Source organism: Gobius niger (genome assembly GCF_951799975.1).
Source record: "Gobius niger genome assembly, chromosome: 12".
Taxonomy (NCBI): domain Eukaryota; kingdom Metazoa; phylum Chordata; class Actinopteri; order Gobiiformes; family Gobiidae; genus Gobius; species Gobius niger.
In genome coordinates this window covers 2632785-2651068 of record NC_136863.1, presented here as the reverse complement: position 1 = coordinate 2651068, position 18284 = coordinate 2632785, and the positions used below count along the sequence as shown (strand labels likewise).

At 38.0% G+C, this 18284-nt stretch overlaps 1 protein-coding gene across 1 annotated transcript in view; it reads left to right on the top strand.

The window, feature by feature from the left end:
• macroh2a2 (macroH2A.2 histone) overlaps positions 1-14593 on the top strand; it is a 35752-nt gene extending 21159 nt beyond the window's left edge. The window contains exon 9 of the mRNA XM_079568115.1: positions 14369-14593. Coding sequence (XP_079424241.1) covers positions 14369-14534 — 166 coding nt within the window. The 3' untranslated portion in view covers positions 14535-14593. The remainder of the gene's footprint in view (positions 1-14368) is intronic.
• The last annotated feature ends 3691 nt before the right edge of the window (positions 14594-18284 follow it).

Genomic DNA, 18284 nt, shown 5'->3' with positions numbered 1-18284 from the left:
CTCGCTCCCTCTTTACTAAAACCAGACCTCGCTCCACTCTTTACCAAAACCAGACCTCGCTCCAGTCTTTACCAAAACCAAATCTCCACTCTTTACCAAAACCAGACCTCGCTCCACTTTTTACCAAAAACAGACCTCGCTCCACTCTTTACTAAAACCAACAAAAATGTGACAAAAATTCAGCAAAAAAATGACAAAAATTCAACAAAAAATGTGACATAAATGTGACAAAAATGTCAAAAATTCAGCAAAAAAATGACAAAAATTCAGCAAAAATGTGACAAAAATTCTACCAAAAAGTGACAAAAATTCAACAAAAAAAATGACCAAAAAAACAGACCTCGCTCCACTCTTTACCAAAACCAACAAAAAAATGACAAAAATTCAACAAAAAAGTGACAAAAATTTAGCAAAAAAATGACAAAAATTAAACAAAAATGTGACAAAAATTCAGCAAAAATGTAACAAAAATGTGACAAAAATTCAACCAAAAAGTGACAAGAATTCAACAAAAAAACAGACCTCGCTCCACTCTTTACTAAAACCAGACCTCGCTCCACTCTTTACTAAAACCAGACCTCGCTCCACTCTTTACCAAAACCAGACCTCGCTCCACTCTTTACCAAAACCAGACCTCGCTCCACTCTTTACTAAAACCAGACCTCGCTCCACTCTTTACCAAAACCAGACCTCGCTCCACTCTTTACTAAAACCAGACCTTGCTCCCTCTTTACCAAAACCAGACATCGCTCCACTCTTTACTAAAACCAGACCTCGCTCCACTCTTTACCAAAACCAGACCTCGCTCCACTCTTTACCAAAACCAGACCTCGCTCCCTCTTTACCAAAACCAGACCTCGCTCCACTCTTTACCAAAACCAGACCTCGCTCCCTCTTTACCAAAACCAGACCTCGCTCCACTCTTTACCAAAACCAGACCTCGCTCCCTCTTTACCAAAACCAGACCTCGCTCCCTCTTTACCAAAACCAGACCTCGCTCCACTCTTTACCAAAACCAGACCTCGCTCCACTCTTTACCAAAACCAGACCTCGCTCACTCTTTACCAAAACCAGACCTCGCTCCCTCTTTACCAAAACCAGACCTCGCTCTCTCTTTACCAAAACCAGACCTCGCTCCCTCTTTACCAAAACCAGACCTCGCTCCACTCTTTACTAAAACCAGACCTCGCTCTCTCTTTACCAAAACCAGACCTCGCTCCCTCTTTACTAAAACCAGACCTCGTTCCTTCTTTACTAAAACCAGACCTCGCTCCACTCTTTACCAAAACCAAACCTCCACTCTTTACCCAAACCAGACCTCGCTCCACTCTTTACTAAAACCAGACCTCGCTCCACTCTTTACCCAAACCAGACCTCGCTCCCTCTTTACTAAAACCAGACCTCGCTCCACTCTTTACCAAAACCAGACCTCGCTCCAGTCTTTACCAAAACCAAATCTCCACTCTTTACCAAAACCAGACCTCGCTCCACTTTTTACCAAAAACAGACCTCGCTCCACTCTTTACTAAAACCAACAAAAATGTGACAAAAATTCAGCAAAAAAATGACAAAAATTCAACAAAAAATGTGACATAAATGTGACAAAAATGTCAAAAATTCAGCAAAAAAATGACAAAAATTCAGCAAAAATGTGACAAAAATTCTACCAAAAAGTGACAAAAATTCAACAAAAAAAATGACCAAAAAAACAGACCTCGCTCCACTCTTTACCAAAACCAACAAAAAAATGACAAAAATTCAACAAAAAAGTGACAAAAATTTAGCAAAAAAATGACAAAAATTAAACAAAAATGTGACAAAAATTCAGCAAAAATGTAACAAAAATGTGACAAAAATTCAACCAAAAAGTGACAAGAATTCAACAAAAAAACAGACCTCGCTCCACTCTTTACTAAAACCAGACCTCGCTCCACTCTTTACTAAAACCAGACCTCGCTCCACTCTTTACTAAAACCAGACCTCGCTCCACTCTTTACCAAAACCAGACCTCGCTCCCTCTTTACCAAAACCAGACCTCGCTCCACTCTTTACTAAAACCAGACCTCGCTCCACTCTTTACCAAAACCAGACCTCGCTCCACTCTTTACTAAAACCAGACCTTGCTCCCTCTTTACCAAAACCAGACATCGCTCCACTCTTTACCAAAACCAGACCTCGCTCCACTCTTTACCAAAACCAGACCTTGCTCCCTCTTTACCAAAACCAGACATCGCTCCACTCTTTACTAAAACCAGACCTCGCTCCACTCTTTACCAAAACCAGACCTCGCTCCACTCTTTACCAAAACCAGACCTCGCTCCCTCTTTACCAAAACCAGACCTCGCTCCACTCTTTACTAAAACCAGACCTCGCTCCACTCTTTACCAAAACCAGACCTCGCTCCACTCTTTACCAAAACCAGACCTCGCTCCCTCTTTACCAAAACCAGACATCGCTCCACTCTTTACTAAAACCAGACCTCGCTCCACTCTTTACCAAAACCAGACCTCGCTCCACTCTTTACTAAAACCAGACCTCGCTCCACTCTTTACCAAAACCAGACCTCGCTCCACTCTTTACCAAAACCAGACCTCGCTCCCTCTTTACCAAAACCAGACCTCGCTCCACTCTTTACCAAAACCAACAAAAATGTGACAAAAATTCAGCAAAAAAAAAGACAAAAATTCAACAAAAATGTGACAAAAATTCAGCAAAAAATGACAAAAATTCAACAAAAATATGACAAAATTTCAACAAAAAAATGACAAAAATTCAACAAAAATGTGACAAAAATTCAGCAAAAAAATGACAAAAATTCAACAAAAATGTGACATAAATTCAACAAAAATGTGACAAAAATTCAACCAAAAAGTGACAAGAATTCAACAAAAATGTGACAAGAATTCAACAAAAATGTGACATAAATTCAACAAAAATGTGACAAAAATTCAACCAAAAATAGACAAAAATTCAACAAAAAAGTGACAAAAATTCAATAAAAATGTAACAAAAATGTGACAAAAATTCAACAAAAAATGTGACAAAAATTCAGCAAAAAAATGTGACAAAAATTCAACAAAAAAAAGACAAAAAAAACAGACCTCGCTCCACTCTTTACCAAAACCAACAAAAATGTGACAAAAATACAGAAAAAAAATGTCAAAAATTCAACAAAAATGTGTCAAAAATTCAGCAAAAAAATAACAAAAAATCAACAAAAATGACATAAATTCAACAAAAATGTGACATAAATTCAACAAAAATGTGACATAAATTCAGCAAAAAAGACAAAAAATCAACAAAAATGTGACAAAAATTCAGCAAAAAAATGACAAAAATTCAACAAAAATGTGACAAAAATTCAACCAAAAGTGACAAAAATCAACAAAAATGTGACATAAATTCAGTAAAAAAATGACAAAAATTCAACAAAAATGTGACAAAAATTCAACCAAAAAGTGACAAGAATTCAACAAAAAAATATGACAAAAAAAACAGACCTCGCTCCCTCTTTACCAAAACCAAACCTCGCTCCACTCTTTACCAAAACCAGACCTCGCTCCACTCTTTACCAAAACCAGACCTCGCTCCACTCTTTACCAAAACCAGACCTCGCTCCCTCTTTACCAAAACCAAACCTCGCTCCACTCTTTACCAAAACCAGACCTCGCTCCACTCTTTACCAAAACCAGACCTCGCTCCCTCTTTACCAAAACCAGACCTCGCTCCACTCTTTACCAAAACCAGACCTCGCTCCACTCTTTACCAAAACCAGACCTCGCTCCCTCTTTACCAAAACCAGACCTCGCTCCACTCTTTACCAAAACCAGACCTCGCTCCCTCTTTACTAAAACCAGACCTCGCTCCACTCTTTACTAAAACCAGACCTCGCTCCACTCTTTACCAAAACCAGACTTCGCTCCACTCTTTACCAAAACCAACAAAAATGTGACAAAAATTCAGCAAAAAAATGACAAAAATTCAACAAAAATGTGACGAAAATTCAACCAAAAAGTGACAAGAATTCAACAAAAATGTGACTAAAATTCAGCAAAAAAATGACAAAAATTCAACAAAAATGTGACATAAATTCAACAAAAATGTGACAAAAATTCAACCAAAAATAGACAAAAATTCAACAAAAAAGTGACAAAAATTCAATAAAAATGTAACAAAAATGTGACAAAAATTCAACAAAAAATGTGACAAAAATTCAGCAAAAAAATGTGACAAAAATTCAACAAAAAAAAGACAAAAAAAACAGACCTCGCTCCACTCTTTACCAAAACCAACAAAAATGTGACAAAAATACAGAAAAAAAATGTCAAAAATTCAACAAAAATGTGTCAAAAATTCAGCAAAAAAGTGACAAAAATCAACAAAAATGTGACATAAATTCAACCAAAAAGTGACAAGAATTCAACAAAAAAATATGACAAAAAAAACAGACCTCGCTCCCTCTTTACTAAAACCAGACCTCGCTCCACTCTTTACCCAAACCAGACCTCGCTCCCTCTTTACTAAAACCAGACCTCGCTCCACTCTTTACCCAAACCAGACCTCGCTCCCTCTTTACTAAAACCAGACCTCGCTCCACTCTTTACCAAAACCAGACCTCGCTCCAGTCTTTACCAAAACCAAATCTCCACTCTTTACCAAAACCAGACCTCGCTCCACTTTTTACCAAAAACAGACCTCGCTCCACTCTTTACTAAAACCAACAAAAATGTGACAAAAATTCAGCAAAAAAATGACAAAAATTCAACAAAAAATGTGACATAAATGTGACAAAAATGTCAAAAATTCAGCAAAAAAATGACAAAAATTCAGCAAAAATGTGACAAAAATTCTACCAAAAAGTGACAAAAATTCAACAAAAAAAATGACCAAAAAAACAGACCTCGCTCCACTCTTTACCAAAACCAACAAAAAAATGACAAAAATTCAACAAAAAAGTGACAAAAATTTAGCAAAAAAATGACAAAAATTAAAAAAAAATGTGACAAAAATTCAGCAAAAATGTAACAAAAATGTGACAAAAATTCAACCAAAAAGTGACAAGAATTCAACAAAAAAACAGACCTCGCTCCACTCTTTACTAAAACCAGACCTCGCTCCACTCTTTACTAAAACCAGACCTCGCTCCACTCTTTACTAAAACCAGACCTCGCTCCACTCTTTACCAAAACCAGACCTCGCTCCACTCTTTACTAAAACCAGACCTCGCTCCACTCTTTACCAAAACCAGACCTCGCTCCACTCTTTACTAAAACCAGACCTTGCTCCCTCTTTACCAAAACCAGACATCGCTCCACTCTTTACTAAAACCAGACCTCGCTCCACTCTTTACCAAAACCAGACCTCGCTCCACTCTTTACCAAAACCAGACCTCGCTCCCTCTTTACCAAAACCAGACCTCGCTCCACTCTTTACCAAAACCAACAAAAATGTGACAAAAATTCAGCAAAAAAAAAGACAAAAATTCAACAAAAATGTGACAAAAATTCAGCAAAAAATGACAAAAATTCAACAAAAATATGACAAAATTTCAACAAAAAAATGACAAAAATTCAACAAAAATGTGACAAAAATTCAGCAAAAAAATGACAAAAATTCAACAAAAATGTGACATAAATTCAACAAAAATGTGACAAAAATTCAACCAAAAAGTGACAAGAATTCAACAAAAATGTGACAAGAATTCAACAAAAATGTGACATAAATTCAACAAAAATGTGACAAAAATTCAACCAAAAATAGACAAAAATTCAACAAAAAAGTGACAAAAATTCAATAAAAATGTAACAAAAATGTGACAAAAATTCAACAAAAAATGTGACAAAAATTCAGCAAAAAAATGTGACAAAAATTCAACAAAAAAAAGACAAAAAAAACAGACCTCGCTCCACTCTTTACCAAAACCAACAAAAATGTGACAAAAATACAGAAAAAAAATGTCAAAAATTCAACAAAAATGTGTCAAAAATTCAGCAAAAAAATAACAAAAAATCAACAAAAATGACATAAATTCAACAAAAATGTGACATAAATTCAACAAAAATGTGACAAAAAAAACAGACTTCGCTCCCTCTTTACCAAAACCAGACCTCGCTCCACTCTTTACCAAAACCAGACCTCGCTCCACTCTTTACCAAAACCAGACCTCGCTCCCTCTTTACCAAAACCAGACCTCGCTCCACTCTTTACCAAAACCAGACCTCGCTCCACTCTTTACCAAAACCAGACCTCGCTCCCTCTTTACCAAAACCAGACCTCGCTCCACTCTTTACCAAAACCAGACCTCGCTCCACTCTTTACCAAAACCAGACTTCGCTCCACTCTTTACCAAAACCAACAAAAATGTGACAAAAATTCAGCAAAAAAATGACAAAAATTCAACAAAAATGTGACGAAAATTCAACCAAAAAGTGACAAGAATTCAACAAAAATGTGACTAAAATTCAGCAAAAAAATGACAAAAATTCAACAAAAATGTGACATAAATTCAACAAAAATGTGACAAAAATTCAACCAAAAAGTGACAAGAATTCAACAAAAATGTGACAAGAATTCAACAAAAATGTGACATAAATTCAACAAAAATGTGACAAAAATTCAACCAAACATAGACAAAAATTCAACAAAAAAGTGACAAAAATTCAATAAAAATGTAACAAAAATGTGACAAAAATTCAACAAAAAATGTGACAAAAATTCAGCAAAAAAATGTGACAAAAATTCAACAAAAAAAAGACAAAAAAAACAGACCTCGCTCCACTCTTTACCAAAACCAACAAAAATGTGACAAAAATACAGAAAAAAAATGTCAAAAATTCAACAAAAATGTGTCAAAAATTCAGCAAAAAAGTGACAAAAATCAACAAAAATGTGACATAAATTCAACCAAAAAGTGACAAGAATTCAACAAAAAAATATGACAAAAAAAAAAGACCTCGCTCCCTCTTTACTAAAACCAGACCTCGCTCCACTCTTTACCCAAACCAGACCTCGCTCCCTCTTTACTAAAACCAGACCTCGCTCCACTCTTTACCCAAACCAGACCTCGCTCCCTCTTTACTAAAACCAGACCTCGCTCCACTCTTTACCAAAACCAGACCTCGCTCCAGTCTTTACCAAAACCAAATCTCCACTCTTTACCAAAACCAGACCTCGCTCCACTTTTTACCAAAAACAGACCTCGCTCCACTCTTTACTAAAACCAACAAAAATGTGACAAAAATTCAGCAAAAAAATGACAAAAATTCAACAAAAAATGTGACATAAATGTGACAAAAATGTCAAAAATTCAGCAAAAAAATGACAAAAATTCAGCAAAAATGTGACAAAAATTCAACAAAAAAAATGACCAAAAAAACAGACCTCGCTCCACTCTTTACCAAAACCAACAAAAAAATGACAAAAATTCAACAAAAAAGTGACAAAAATTTAGCAAAAAAATGACAAAAATTAAACAAAAATGTGACAAAAATTCAGCAAAAATGTAACAAAAATGTGACAAAAATTCAACCAAAAAGTGACAAGAATTCAACAAAAAAACAGACCTCGCTCCACTCTTTACTAAAACCAGACCTCGCTCCACTCTTTACTAAAACCAGACCTCGCTCCACTCTTTACTAAAACCAGACCTCGCTCCACTCTTTACCAAAACCAGACCTCGCTCCCTCTTTACCAAAACCAGACCTCGCTCCACTCTTTACCAAAACCAGACCTCGCTCCCTCTTTACTAAAACCAGACCTCGCTCCACTCTTTACCAAAACCAGACCTCGCTCCACTCTTTACTAAAACCAGACCTTGCTCCCTCTTTACCAAAACCAGACATCGCTCCACTCTTTACTAAAACCAGACCTCGCTCCACTCTTTACCAAAACCAGACCTCGCTCCACTCTTTACCAAAACCAGACCTCGCTCCCTCTTTACCAAAACCAGACCTCGCTCCACTCTTTACCAAAACCAACAAAAATGTGACAAAAATTCAGCAAAAAAAAAGACAAAAATTCAACAAAAATGTGACAAAAATTCAGCAAAAAATGACAAAAATTCAACAAAAATATGACAAAATTTCAACAAAAAAATGACAAAAATTCAACAAAAATGTGACAAAAATTCAGCAAAAAAATGACAAAAATTCAACAAAAATGTGACATAAATTCAACAAAAATGTGACAAAAATTCAACCAAAAAGTGACAAGAATTCAACAAAAATGTGACAAGAATTCAACAAAAATGTGACATAAATTCAACAAAAATGTGACAAAAATTCAACCAAAAATAGACAAAAATTCAACAAAAAAGTGACAAAAATTCAATAAAAATGTAACAAAAATGTGACAAAAATTCAACAAAAAATGTGACAAAAATTCAGCAAAAAAATGTGACAAAAATTCAACAGAAAAAAGACAAAAAAAACAGACCTCGCTCCACTCTTTACCAAAACCAACAAAAATGTGACAAAAATACAGAAAAAAAATGTCAAAAATTCAACAAAAATGTGTCAAAAATTCAGCAAAAAAATAACAAAAAATCAACAAAAATGACATAAATTCAACAAAAATGTGACATAAATTCAACAAAAATGTGACATAAATTCAGCAAAAAAGACAAAAAATCAACAAAAATGTGACAAAAATTCAGCAAAAAAATGACAAAAATTCAACAAAAATGTGACAAAAATTCAACCAAAAGTGACAAAAATCAACAAAAATGTGACATAAATTCAGTAAAAAAATGACAAAAATTCAACAAAAATGTGACAAAAATTCAACCAAAAAGTGACAAGAATTCAACAAAAAAATATGACAAAAAAAACAGACCTCGCTCCCTCTTTACCAAAACCAGACCTCGCTCCACTCTTTACCAAAACCAGACCTCGCTCCACTCTTTACCAAAACCAGACCTCGCTCCACTCTTTACCAAAACCAGACCTCGCTCCCTCTTTACCAAAACCAGACCTCGCTCCCTCTTTACTAAAACCAGACCTCGCTCCCTCTTTACCAAAACCAGACCTCGCTCCACTCTTTACCAAAACCAGACCTCGCTCCACTCTTTACCAAAACCAGACCTCGCTCCACTCTTTACCAAAACCAGACCTCGCTCCCTCTTTACCAAAACCAGACCTCGCTCCACTCTTTACCAAAACCAGACCTCGCTCCCTCTTTACCAAAACCAGACCTCGTTCCACTCTTTACCAAAACCAGACCTCGCTCCCTCTTTACCAAAACCAAACCTCGCTCCACTCTTTACCAAAACCAGACCTCGCTCCACTCTTTACCAAAACCAGACCTCGCTCCACTCTTTACCAAAACCAGACCTCGCTCCCTCTTTACCAAAACCAGACCTCGCTCCACTCTTTACCAAAACCAGACCTCGCTCCACTCTTTACCAAAACCAGACCTCGTTCCACTCTTTACCAAAACCAGACCTCGCTCCCTCTTTACCAAAACCAGACCTCGCTCCACTCTTTACCAAAACCAGACCTCGTTCCACTCTTTACCAAAACCAGACCTCGCTCCACTCTTTACCAAAACCAGACCTCGCTCCCTCTTTACCAAAACCAGACCTCGCTCCACTCTTTACCAAAACCAGACCTCGCTCCACTCTTTACCAAAACCAGACCTCGCTCCCTCTTTACCAAAACCAGACCTCGCTCCACTCTTTACCAAAACCAGACCTCGCTCCACTCTTTACCAAAACCAGACTTCGCTCCACTCTTTACCAAAACCAACAAAAATGTGACAAAAATTCAGCAAAAAAATGACAAAAATTCAACAAAAATGTGACGAAAATTCAACCAAAAAGTGACAAGAATTCAACAAAAATGTGACTAAAATTCAGCAAAAAAATGACAAAAATTCAACAAAAATGTGACATAAATTCAACAAAAATGTGACAAAAATTCAACCAAAAAGTGACAAGAATTCAACAAAAATGTGACAAGAATTCAACAAAAATGTGACATAAATTCAACAAAAATGTGACAAAAATTCAACCAAAAATAGACAAAAATTCAACAAAAAAGTGACAAAAATTCAATAAAAATGTAACAAAAATGTGACAAAAATTCAACAAAAAATGTGACAAAAATTCAGCAAAAAAATGTGACAAAAATTCAACAAAAAAAAGACAAAAAAAACAGACCTCGCTCCACTCTTTACCAAAACCAACAAAAATGTGACAAAAATACAGAAAAAAAATGTCAAAAATTCAACAAAAATGTGTCAAAAATTCAGCAAAAAAGTGACAAAAATCAACAAAAATGTGACATAAATTCAGTAAAAAAATGACAAAAATTCAACAAAAATGTGACAAAAATTCAACCAAAAAGTGACAAGAATTCAACAAAAAAATATGACAAAAAAAACAGACTTCGCTCCCTCTTTACCAAAACCAGACCTCGCTCCACTCTTTACCAAAACCAGACCTCGCTCCACTCTTTACCAAAACCAGACCTCGCTCCCTCTTTACCAAAACCAAACCTCGCTCCACTCTTTACCAAAACCAGACCTCGCTCCCTCTTTACCAAAACCAGACCTCGCTCCACTCTTTACCAAAACCAGACCTCGCTCCCTCTTTACCAAAACCAGACCTCGCTCCCTCTTTACCAAAACCAAACCTCGCTCCACTCTTTACCAAAACCAGACCTCGCTCCACTCTTTACCAAAACCAGACCTCGCTCCACTCTTTACCAAAACCAGACCTCGCTCCACTCTTTACTAAAACCCGACCTCGCTCCACTCTTTACCAAAACCAGACCTCGCTCCACTCTTTACCAAAACCAGACCTCGCTCCACTCTTTACCAAAACCAGACCTCGCTCCACTCTTTACCAAAACCAGACCTCGCTCCACTCTTTACTAAAACCAGACCTCGCTCCCTCTTTACCAAAACCAGACCTTGCTCCACTCTTTACCAAAACCAGACCTCGCTCCACTCTTTACTAAAACCAGACCTCGCTCCACTCTTTACTAAAACCAGACCTCGCTCCACTCTTTACCAAAACCAGACCTCGCTCCCTCTTTACTAAAACCCGACCTCGCTCCACTCTTTACCAAAACCAGACCTCGCTCCACTCTTTACCAAAACCAGACCTCGCTCCACTCTTTACCAAAACCAGACCTCGCTCCACTCTTTACTAAAACCAGACCTCGCTCCCTCTTTACCAAAACCAGACCTTGCTCCACTCTTTACCAAAACCAGACCTCGCTCCCTCTTAACTAAAACCAAACCTCGCTCCCTCTTTACTAAAAACAGACCTCGCTCCCTCTTTACTAAAACCAGACCTCGCTCCCTCTTTACTAAAACCAGACCTCGCTCCACTCTTTACTAAAACCAGACCTCGCTCCCTCTTTACTAAAACCAGACCTCGCTCCACTCTTTACCAAAACCAGACCTCGCTCCCTCTTTACCAAAACCAGACCTCGCTCCCTCTTTACTAAAACCAGACCTCGCTCAACTCTTTACCAAAACCAGACCTCGCTCCACTCTTTACCAAAACCAGACCTCGCTCCACTCTTTACTAAAACCAGACCTCGCTCCACTCTTTACTAAAACCAGACCTCGCTCCCTCTTTACTAAAACCAGACCTCGCTCCACTCTTTACTAAAACCAGACCTCGCTCCACTCTTTACCAAAACCAGACCTCGCTCCACTCTTTACCAAAACCAGACCTCGCTCCACTCTTTACCAAAACCAGACCTCGCTCCACTCTTTACCAAAACCACACCTCGCTCCCTCTTTACTAAAACCAGACCTCGCTCCACTCTTTACCAAAACCAGACCTCGCTCCACTCTTTACCAAAACCAGACCTCGCTCCCTCTTTACTAAAACCAGACCTCGCTCCACTCTTTACTAAAACCAGACCTCGCTCCTCTCTTTACCAAAACCAGACCTCGCTCCACTCTTTACCAAAACCAAACCTCGCTCCACTCTTTACTAAAACCAGACCTCGCTCCACTCTTTACCAAAACCAGACCTCGCTCCACTCTTTACCAAAACCAGACCTCGCTCCCTCTTTACCAAAACCAACAAAAATGTGACAAAAATTCAGCAAAAAAAAGACAGAAATTCAACAAAAATGTGACAAAAATTCAGCAAAAAAAAGACAAAAATTCAACAAAAATGTGACAAAAATTCAGCAAAAAAATGACAAAAAATCAACAAAAATGTGACAAAATTCAGCAAAAAAAGACAAAAAATCAACAAAAATGTGACAAAAATGTGACAAAAATGTGACAAAAATTCAACAAAAATGTGACAAAAATTCAACAAAAATTCTACAAAAATGTGACACAAAAGTGACATAAATTCAACAAAAATGTGACAAAAATTCAACAAAAATGTGACAAAAAATCTGCAAAAAAATGACAAAAATTCAACAAAAATGTGACAAAAATTCGACCAAAAAGTGACAAGAATTCAACAAAAAAAATGACCAAAAAAACAGACCTCGCTCCACTCTTTACCAAAACCAGACTTCGCTTCAGTCTTTACCAAAACCAGACCTCGCTCCCTCTTTACCAAAACCAGACCTCGCTCCACTCTTTACTAAAACCAACAAAAATGTGACAAAAATTCAGCAAAAAAATAACAAAAAATCAACAAAAATGACATAAATTCAACAAAAATGTGACATAAATTCAACAAAAATGTGACATAAATTCAGCAAAAAAAAGACAAAAAATCAACAAAAATGTGACAAAAATGTGACAAAAATTCAACCAAAAGTGACAAGAATTCAACAAAAAAAATGACAAAAAAAACAGACCTCGCTCCACTCTTTACCAAAACCAGACTTCGCTTCAGTCTTTACCAAAACCAGACCTCGCTCCCTCTTTACCAAAACCAGACCTCGCTCCACTCTTTACTAAAACCAGACCTCGCTCCACTCTTTACTAAAACCAACAAAAATGTGACAAAAATTCAGCAAAAAAATAACAAAAAATCAACAAAAATGACATAAATTCAACAAAAATGTGACATAAATTCAACAAAAATGTGACATAAATTCAGCAAAAAAAAGACAAAAAATCAACAAAAATGTGACAAAAATGTGACAAAAATTCAACCAAAAGTGACAAGAATTCAACAAAAAAAATGACAAAAAAAACAGACCTCGCTCCACTCTTTACCAAAACCAGACCTCGCTCCACTCTTTACTAAAACCAGACCTCGCTCCACTCTTTACCCAAACCAGACCTCGCTCCCTCTTAACCAAAACCAGACCTCGCTCCACTCTTTACCCAAACCAGACCTCGCTCCACTCTTTACTAAAACCAGACCTCGCTCCACTCTTTACTAAAACCAGACCTCGCTCCACTCTTTACCAAAACCAGACCTCGCTCCACTCTTTACCAAAACCAGACCTCGCTCCACTCTTTACTAAAACCAGACCTCGCTCCACTCTTTACCAAAACCAGACCTCGCTCCACTCTTTACTAAAACCAGACCTCGCTCCACTCTTTACTAAAACCAGACCTCGCTCCACTCTTTACCAAAACCAGACCTCGCTCCACTCTTTACTAAAACCAGACCTCGTTCCACTCTTTACCAAAACCAGACCTCGCTCCACTCTTTACCAAAACCAGACCTCGCTCCACTCTTTACTAAAACCAGACCTCGTTCCACTCTTTACCAAAACCAGACCTCGCTCCACTCTTTACTAAAACCAGACCTCGCTCCACTCTTTACCAAAACCAGACCTCGCTCCACTCTTTACTAAAACCAGACCTCGCTCCACTCTTTACCAAAACCAGACCTCGCTCCACTCTTTACTAAAACCAGACCTCGTTCCACTCTTTACCAAAACCAGACCTCGCTCCACTCTTTACCAAAACCAGACCTCGCTCCACTCTTTACTAAAACCAGACCTCGTTCCACTCTTTACCAAAACCAGACCTCGCTCCACTCTTTACTAAAACCAGACCTCGCTCCACTCTTTACCAAAACCAGACCTCGCTCCACTCTTTACCAAAACCAGACCTCGCTCCACTCTTTACCAAAACCAGACCTCGTTCCATTCTTTACCAAAACCATCAAAAATGTGACATAAATGTGACATAAATTCAGCAAAAAAATGACAAAAATTCAACAAAAATGTGACAAAAATTCAGCAAAAAAATGACAAAAAATCAACAAAAATGTGACAAAAATTCAGCAAAAAAATGACAAAAAATCAACAAAAATGTGACAAAAATTCAGCAAAAAATGACTAAAAATCAACAAAAATGTGACATAAATGTGACAAAAATTCAGCAAAAAAATGACATAAATTCAACAAAAATGTGACAAAAATGTGACAAAAATTCAGCAAAAAAATGACAATGTCTTTACCAGACTCTTCTCCTCTTCCAGGAACGGTTTCCCCAAACAGACGGCGGCTCAGCTCATCCTCAGATCCATCTCGTCTCACTTCGTGTCGTCCAGCAGCTCGTCTCTGAAGAACATCTACTTCGTCCTGTTCGACTCGGAGAGCATCGGCATCTACCTCCAGGAGATGGCCAAGCTCGACGGCAAATGAGCGCCAAGAGCGGCCGCGGCGCGCACGCGGAGGCGGGGCCGGCGCTCACGCGAGGGCGGGGCCTGCGGGAGCTGAGGTCCGGGAGGTTCAGGCTCCACTGGGCACTTTTTATGTTTCGACCTGAAGTGGAGCAAACGTGAGATCGATGAAACGACGGGAACGAACCGAGTTTAAGCCCTTAACTCCCGCCTGAACCGAGCACATTTCATCCAGTTTGGCTTTACCCTAATCAGAAAGCTTCTTCGGAAAAAAGCACCAAAACAGCTACAAAATATGAAAAGAAAACAAGGCTGTAAATGCAACAAAAAAGTGACAAAAAAGTGACAAAAATTCAACAAAAATGTGACAAAAATTAAACAAAAATGTGACAAAAATTAAACAAAAATGTGACAAAAACTCAGCAATTTTTTTTTTCAAAATTTAACAAAAATGTGACAAAAATCCGACAAAAAATCAATAAATATTCAACAAAAATGTGACAAAAACTCAGCAAAAAAATGTCCAAAATTTAACAAAAATGTGACAAAAATGTAACAAAAATTCAACAAAAATGTGACAAAAAATCAACAAAAATGTGACAAAAATTCAACAAAAAAAATGACAAAAAATAGGACAAAAATGTGATAAAAATTTGACAAAAAACTAGAAATGCAATGGCTGCGCCCTTGGCGATTGACTGCGGAAATGCGGGAAGCGAATGCAGAAATTGCATAAACTCTTCAAATTGCATAATAAAATTTGCATAAACTGTATAAACTGCATAAAGTGGTAAAATGCATGAATGGGATAATTTGCATAAATCCTAAATGGCATAAACTCTTAAGTTGCATAAACTGGTTGAATTCCATAAAGTGGTTACTTTGCATAAATTGTTAATATTGCATAAACTTTTATATTCCATAAACTGGTCAAACTGTTGAAATGGCCTCAGTGCTTGATTGGCAGAAGCACAAATGGCTGAAAGTCCTGGAGTTTCCCCATTGGCTGGATTCCCCACATACACACTAATGCAAAAATTTCAAACTCCCGTATACAAAAACTAGAAAACTGCAGAAGGACAATTTTTTCTCAAAACCCACAAGTTGCAGAAGCTGAACATGCACAAAGTGCAGAAATTGCAGAAAATGCAGAAAAAAGTGCAGAAAAGCATGGATTTGCGGAAGCCCCATTAAAAGTCAATGGGAAAAATCTCCGACATTTTGGCCGATTGCGGAAAAACCGTAAGTTGCAGAAGTCCCAAAAGTAACAGCACCTTCTCCTCAACATGCGGAACGTTTTGATGCATAAATTGCATAAATTGCACAAAGCATGAAGGTGCTGAAAGCTGGAGAAAATCAGGAAAAAGATGGAAGAGGAATAATAATAAAGAACATGAAAACCAATAATTGACTGCGGAAGAATTCCACAGTCAATCAATGAGTCGACTACCCAACAAAAAATAAACTCCTCCACTTGAGGTAACTCGGACTCGGGGTCTTGTTCTCAGTGAGGGACAGATGGAGCGTGAGATGGACAGACGGATCGGTGCGGCGTCAGCAGTGATGCGGTCGCTGTATCGGTCTGTCGTGGTGAAGAGGGAGCTGAGTCGGAGGGCAAAGCTCTCGATTTACCGATCGATCTACGTTCCCGCCCTCACCTATGGTCATGAGATTTGGGTCATGACCGAAAGGACAAGATCGCGAATACAAGCGGCCGAAATGAGTTTCCTTCGCAGGGTGGCTGGGGGTGAGGAGCTCAGTTACCCGGGAGGAGCTCGGAGTAGAGTCGCTGCTCCTCCACGTCGAAAGGAGCAGCTGAGGTGGCTCGGGCATCTGTTCCGGAGATGTTCCAGGCATGTCCTATTGAGACTGCTGCCCCCGCGACCCGGCCCCGGATGAAGCGGAAGAAAATGAATGGATGGATGGATGAATAAATAAAAAAAATAAAAAAAATGTGCTGACGTGAGGAAAAAGATCCTCTCGGTTCAGGCGGGAGTTCAGAGGTTAAATAAGAATGAGAACATCTGGAGGCCAAACACTGTCTGTCTGCAGCACATTAGAGCAAATACATTTCCTTTAAAAATCCGATTTGTAATTCATTCATAGATACAGACGCATCTCTGGACTCGCCCATATTTGGTCATGTTTGAAAACAGTTAAGGGGGAAAACAATTGAGAAAAATCTAAACTTTCTCAAATTAATAAAAAACTACTTTAACAAACGCTGAATAATATAGTTTTCTACTAAATAAAGATACAAAGACATGGGGCGGAGCAACAGCCCATAAATAACGGAGAATGCTAACATGATGCTACATGTTAGCACTGTGCTAAAGGTAACGGTTAGCTAGCATTAGCTACAACTGCGTTTGATTTATACTGAACAATCTGCTGTGAGAAAATATCCATGGACCTGATTTACTCTTGACTTTATTTATGTGATAAATAAGTTCATTTTCCACCAGAAAACGGCTAAAAAGTGAAAAACTGTGTCTCCCTAAAGCAGGGGTCGGCAACGTCAGGCCCTCCAGCACAAAACCTCTGGCCCCATGATGACTTTGAGAAATATTATTATGCAAATACCTCAGCCCTACCCTAAAATGTGAGAAATAGTGTCAGTATTTTAAAAATGTCCTGGCAGAACATCCCACTCGGTCATATTACATGATGTAAAACGGGGATTCTAGACACAAAAGTGGGAAAAAACATTTTCAGTGGGTCGCGAGTCTAAAGGGAACTTTTATTCAATATTTTCCTTCTGAAACTGCATTGGAACACGAACAGGTTGTTAACCCCTTAACTCCCGCCTGAACCGAGCACATTTTCTCCAGTTTGGCTTTACCCCAATCCAAAAGCTTCTGGAAAAAAGCAACAAAACTGAGACGAAAACAATGATGGAAATGTGACAAAAAAGTGACAAAAAATAGATGAAAAAATTACAAAAATGTGATTAAATTTTTTTTTTTAAATGTGACAAAAATTTGACTAAAAAATTTAAAAAATTTGACAAATGACAAAAAAAGGCAAAAATGTGACAAAAAAATGAGTTGAATAACCAACAAAAAAATGATGGGAAAAAAATCTGCTGACGTGATGAAAAAGATCCTCTCGGTTCAGGCGGGAGTAAAGAGGTTAAAATGTTTGTTATTGGGTTGTTTTGATCATAATTTCAGTCTTGTCACAAAAGTCAGTTTTGTTTGGGGTCGTCCTGGGTAATGTTCGGTCCCGAAGCCACTTAAGAACCACTGATGTAAAACATTGGTATTTGCAGAAAAAAGTTCTTTACTTTCGGCTACAATGGTGAGTTTCGGCTCCTGCTGTTTTGGCAAAGATGAAACTCGGCCTCCACGGTGCAAACTTGCCGACCCCTGGCCTAAAGATTGTGTTTCCCCCTCGGTGAGGCCACGCCCCCTTCAATGACGCGACGCCGTCTGTGTCTATGAGCTGAAGTTTGATTCCATATTTTAATAACTGAGATATTTAATCTCTCACCGACTCAAATCCATCTTTTATTTACGTTTTATTTCAACAAAATGTGGCTTATTTAACTTATATAACGAGAAACATTTTCCCTGGATTTGAGTCGATAATAAAAGTCTGTTGTTGTTGAACATAAATGTAGAAACTGATCTTTTTGGCAGCTTTGAGCTAAACTGAGGCCAAACGTTTTCAGTTCCCGTCGTTTTATCTTTTTGCTCCGTTTTGCTTTGGGAGAAAACGGGAAAATGCTTTTAGGATTTTAGGATTTGAACCTTTTCTGTGGATGTTTTAA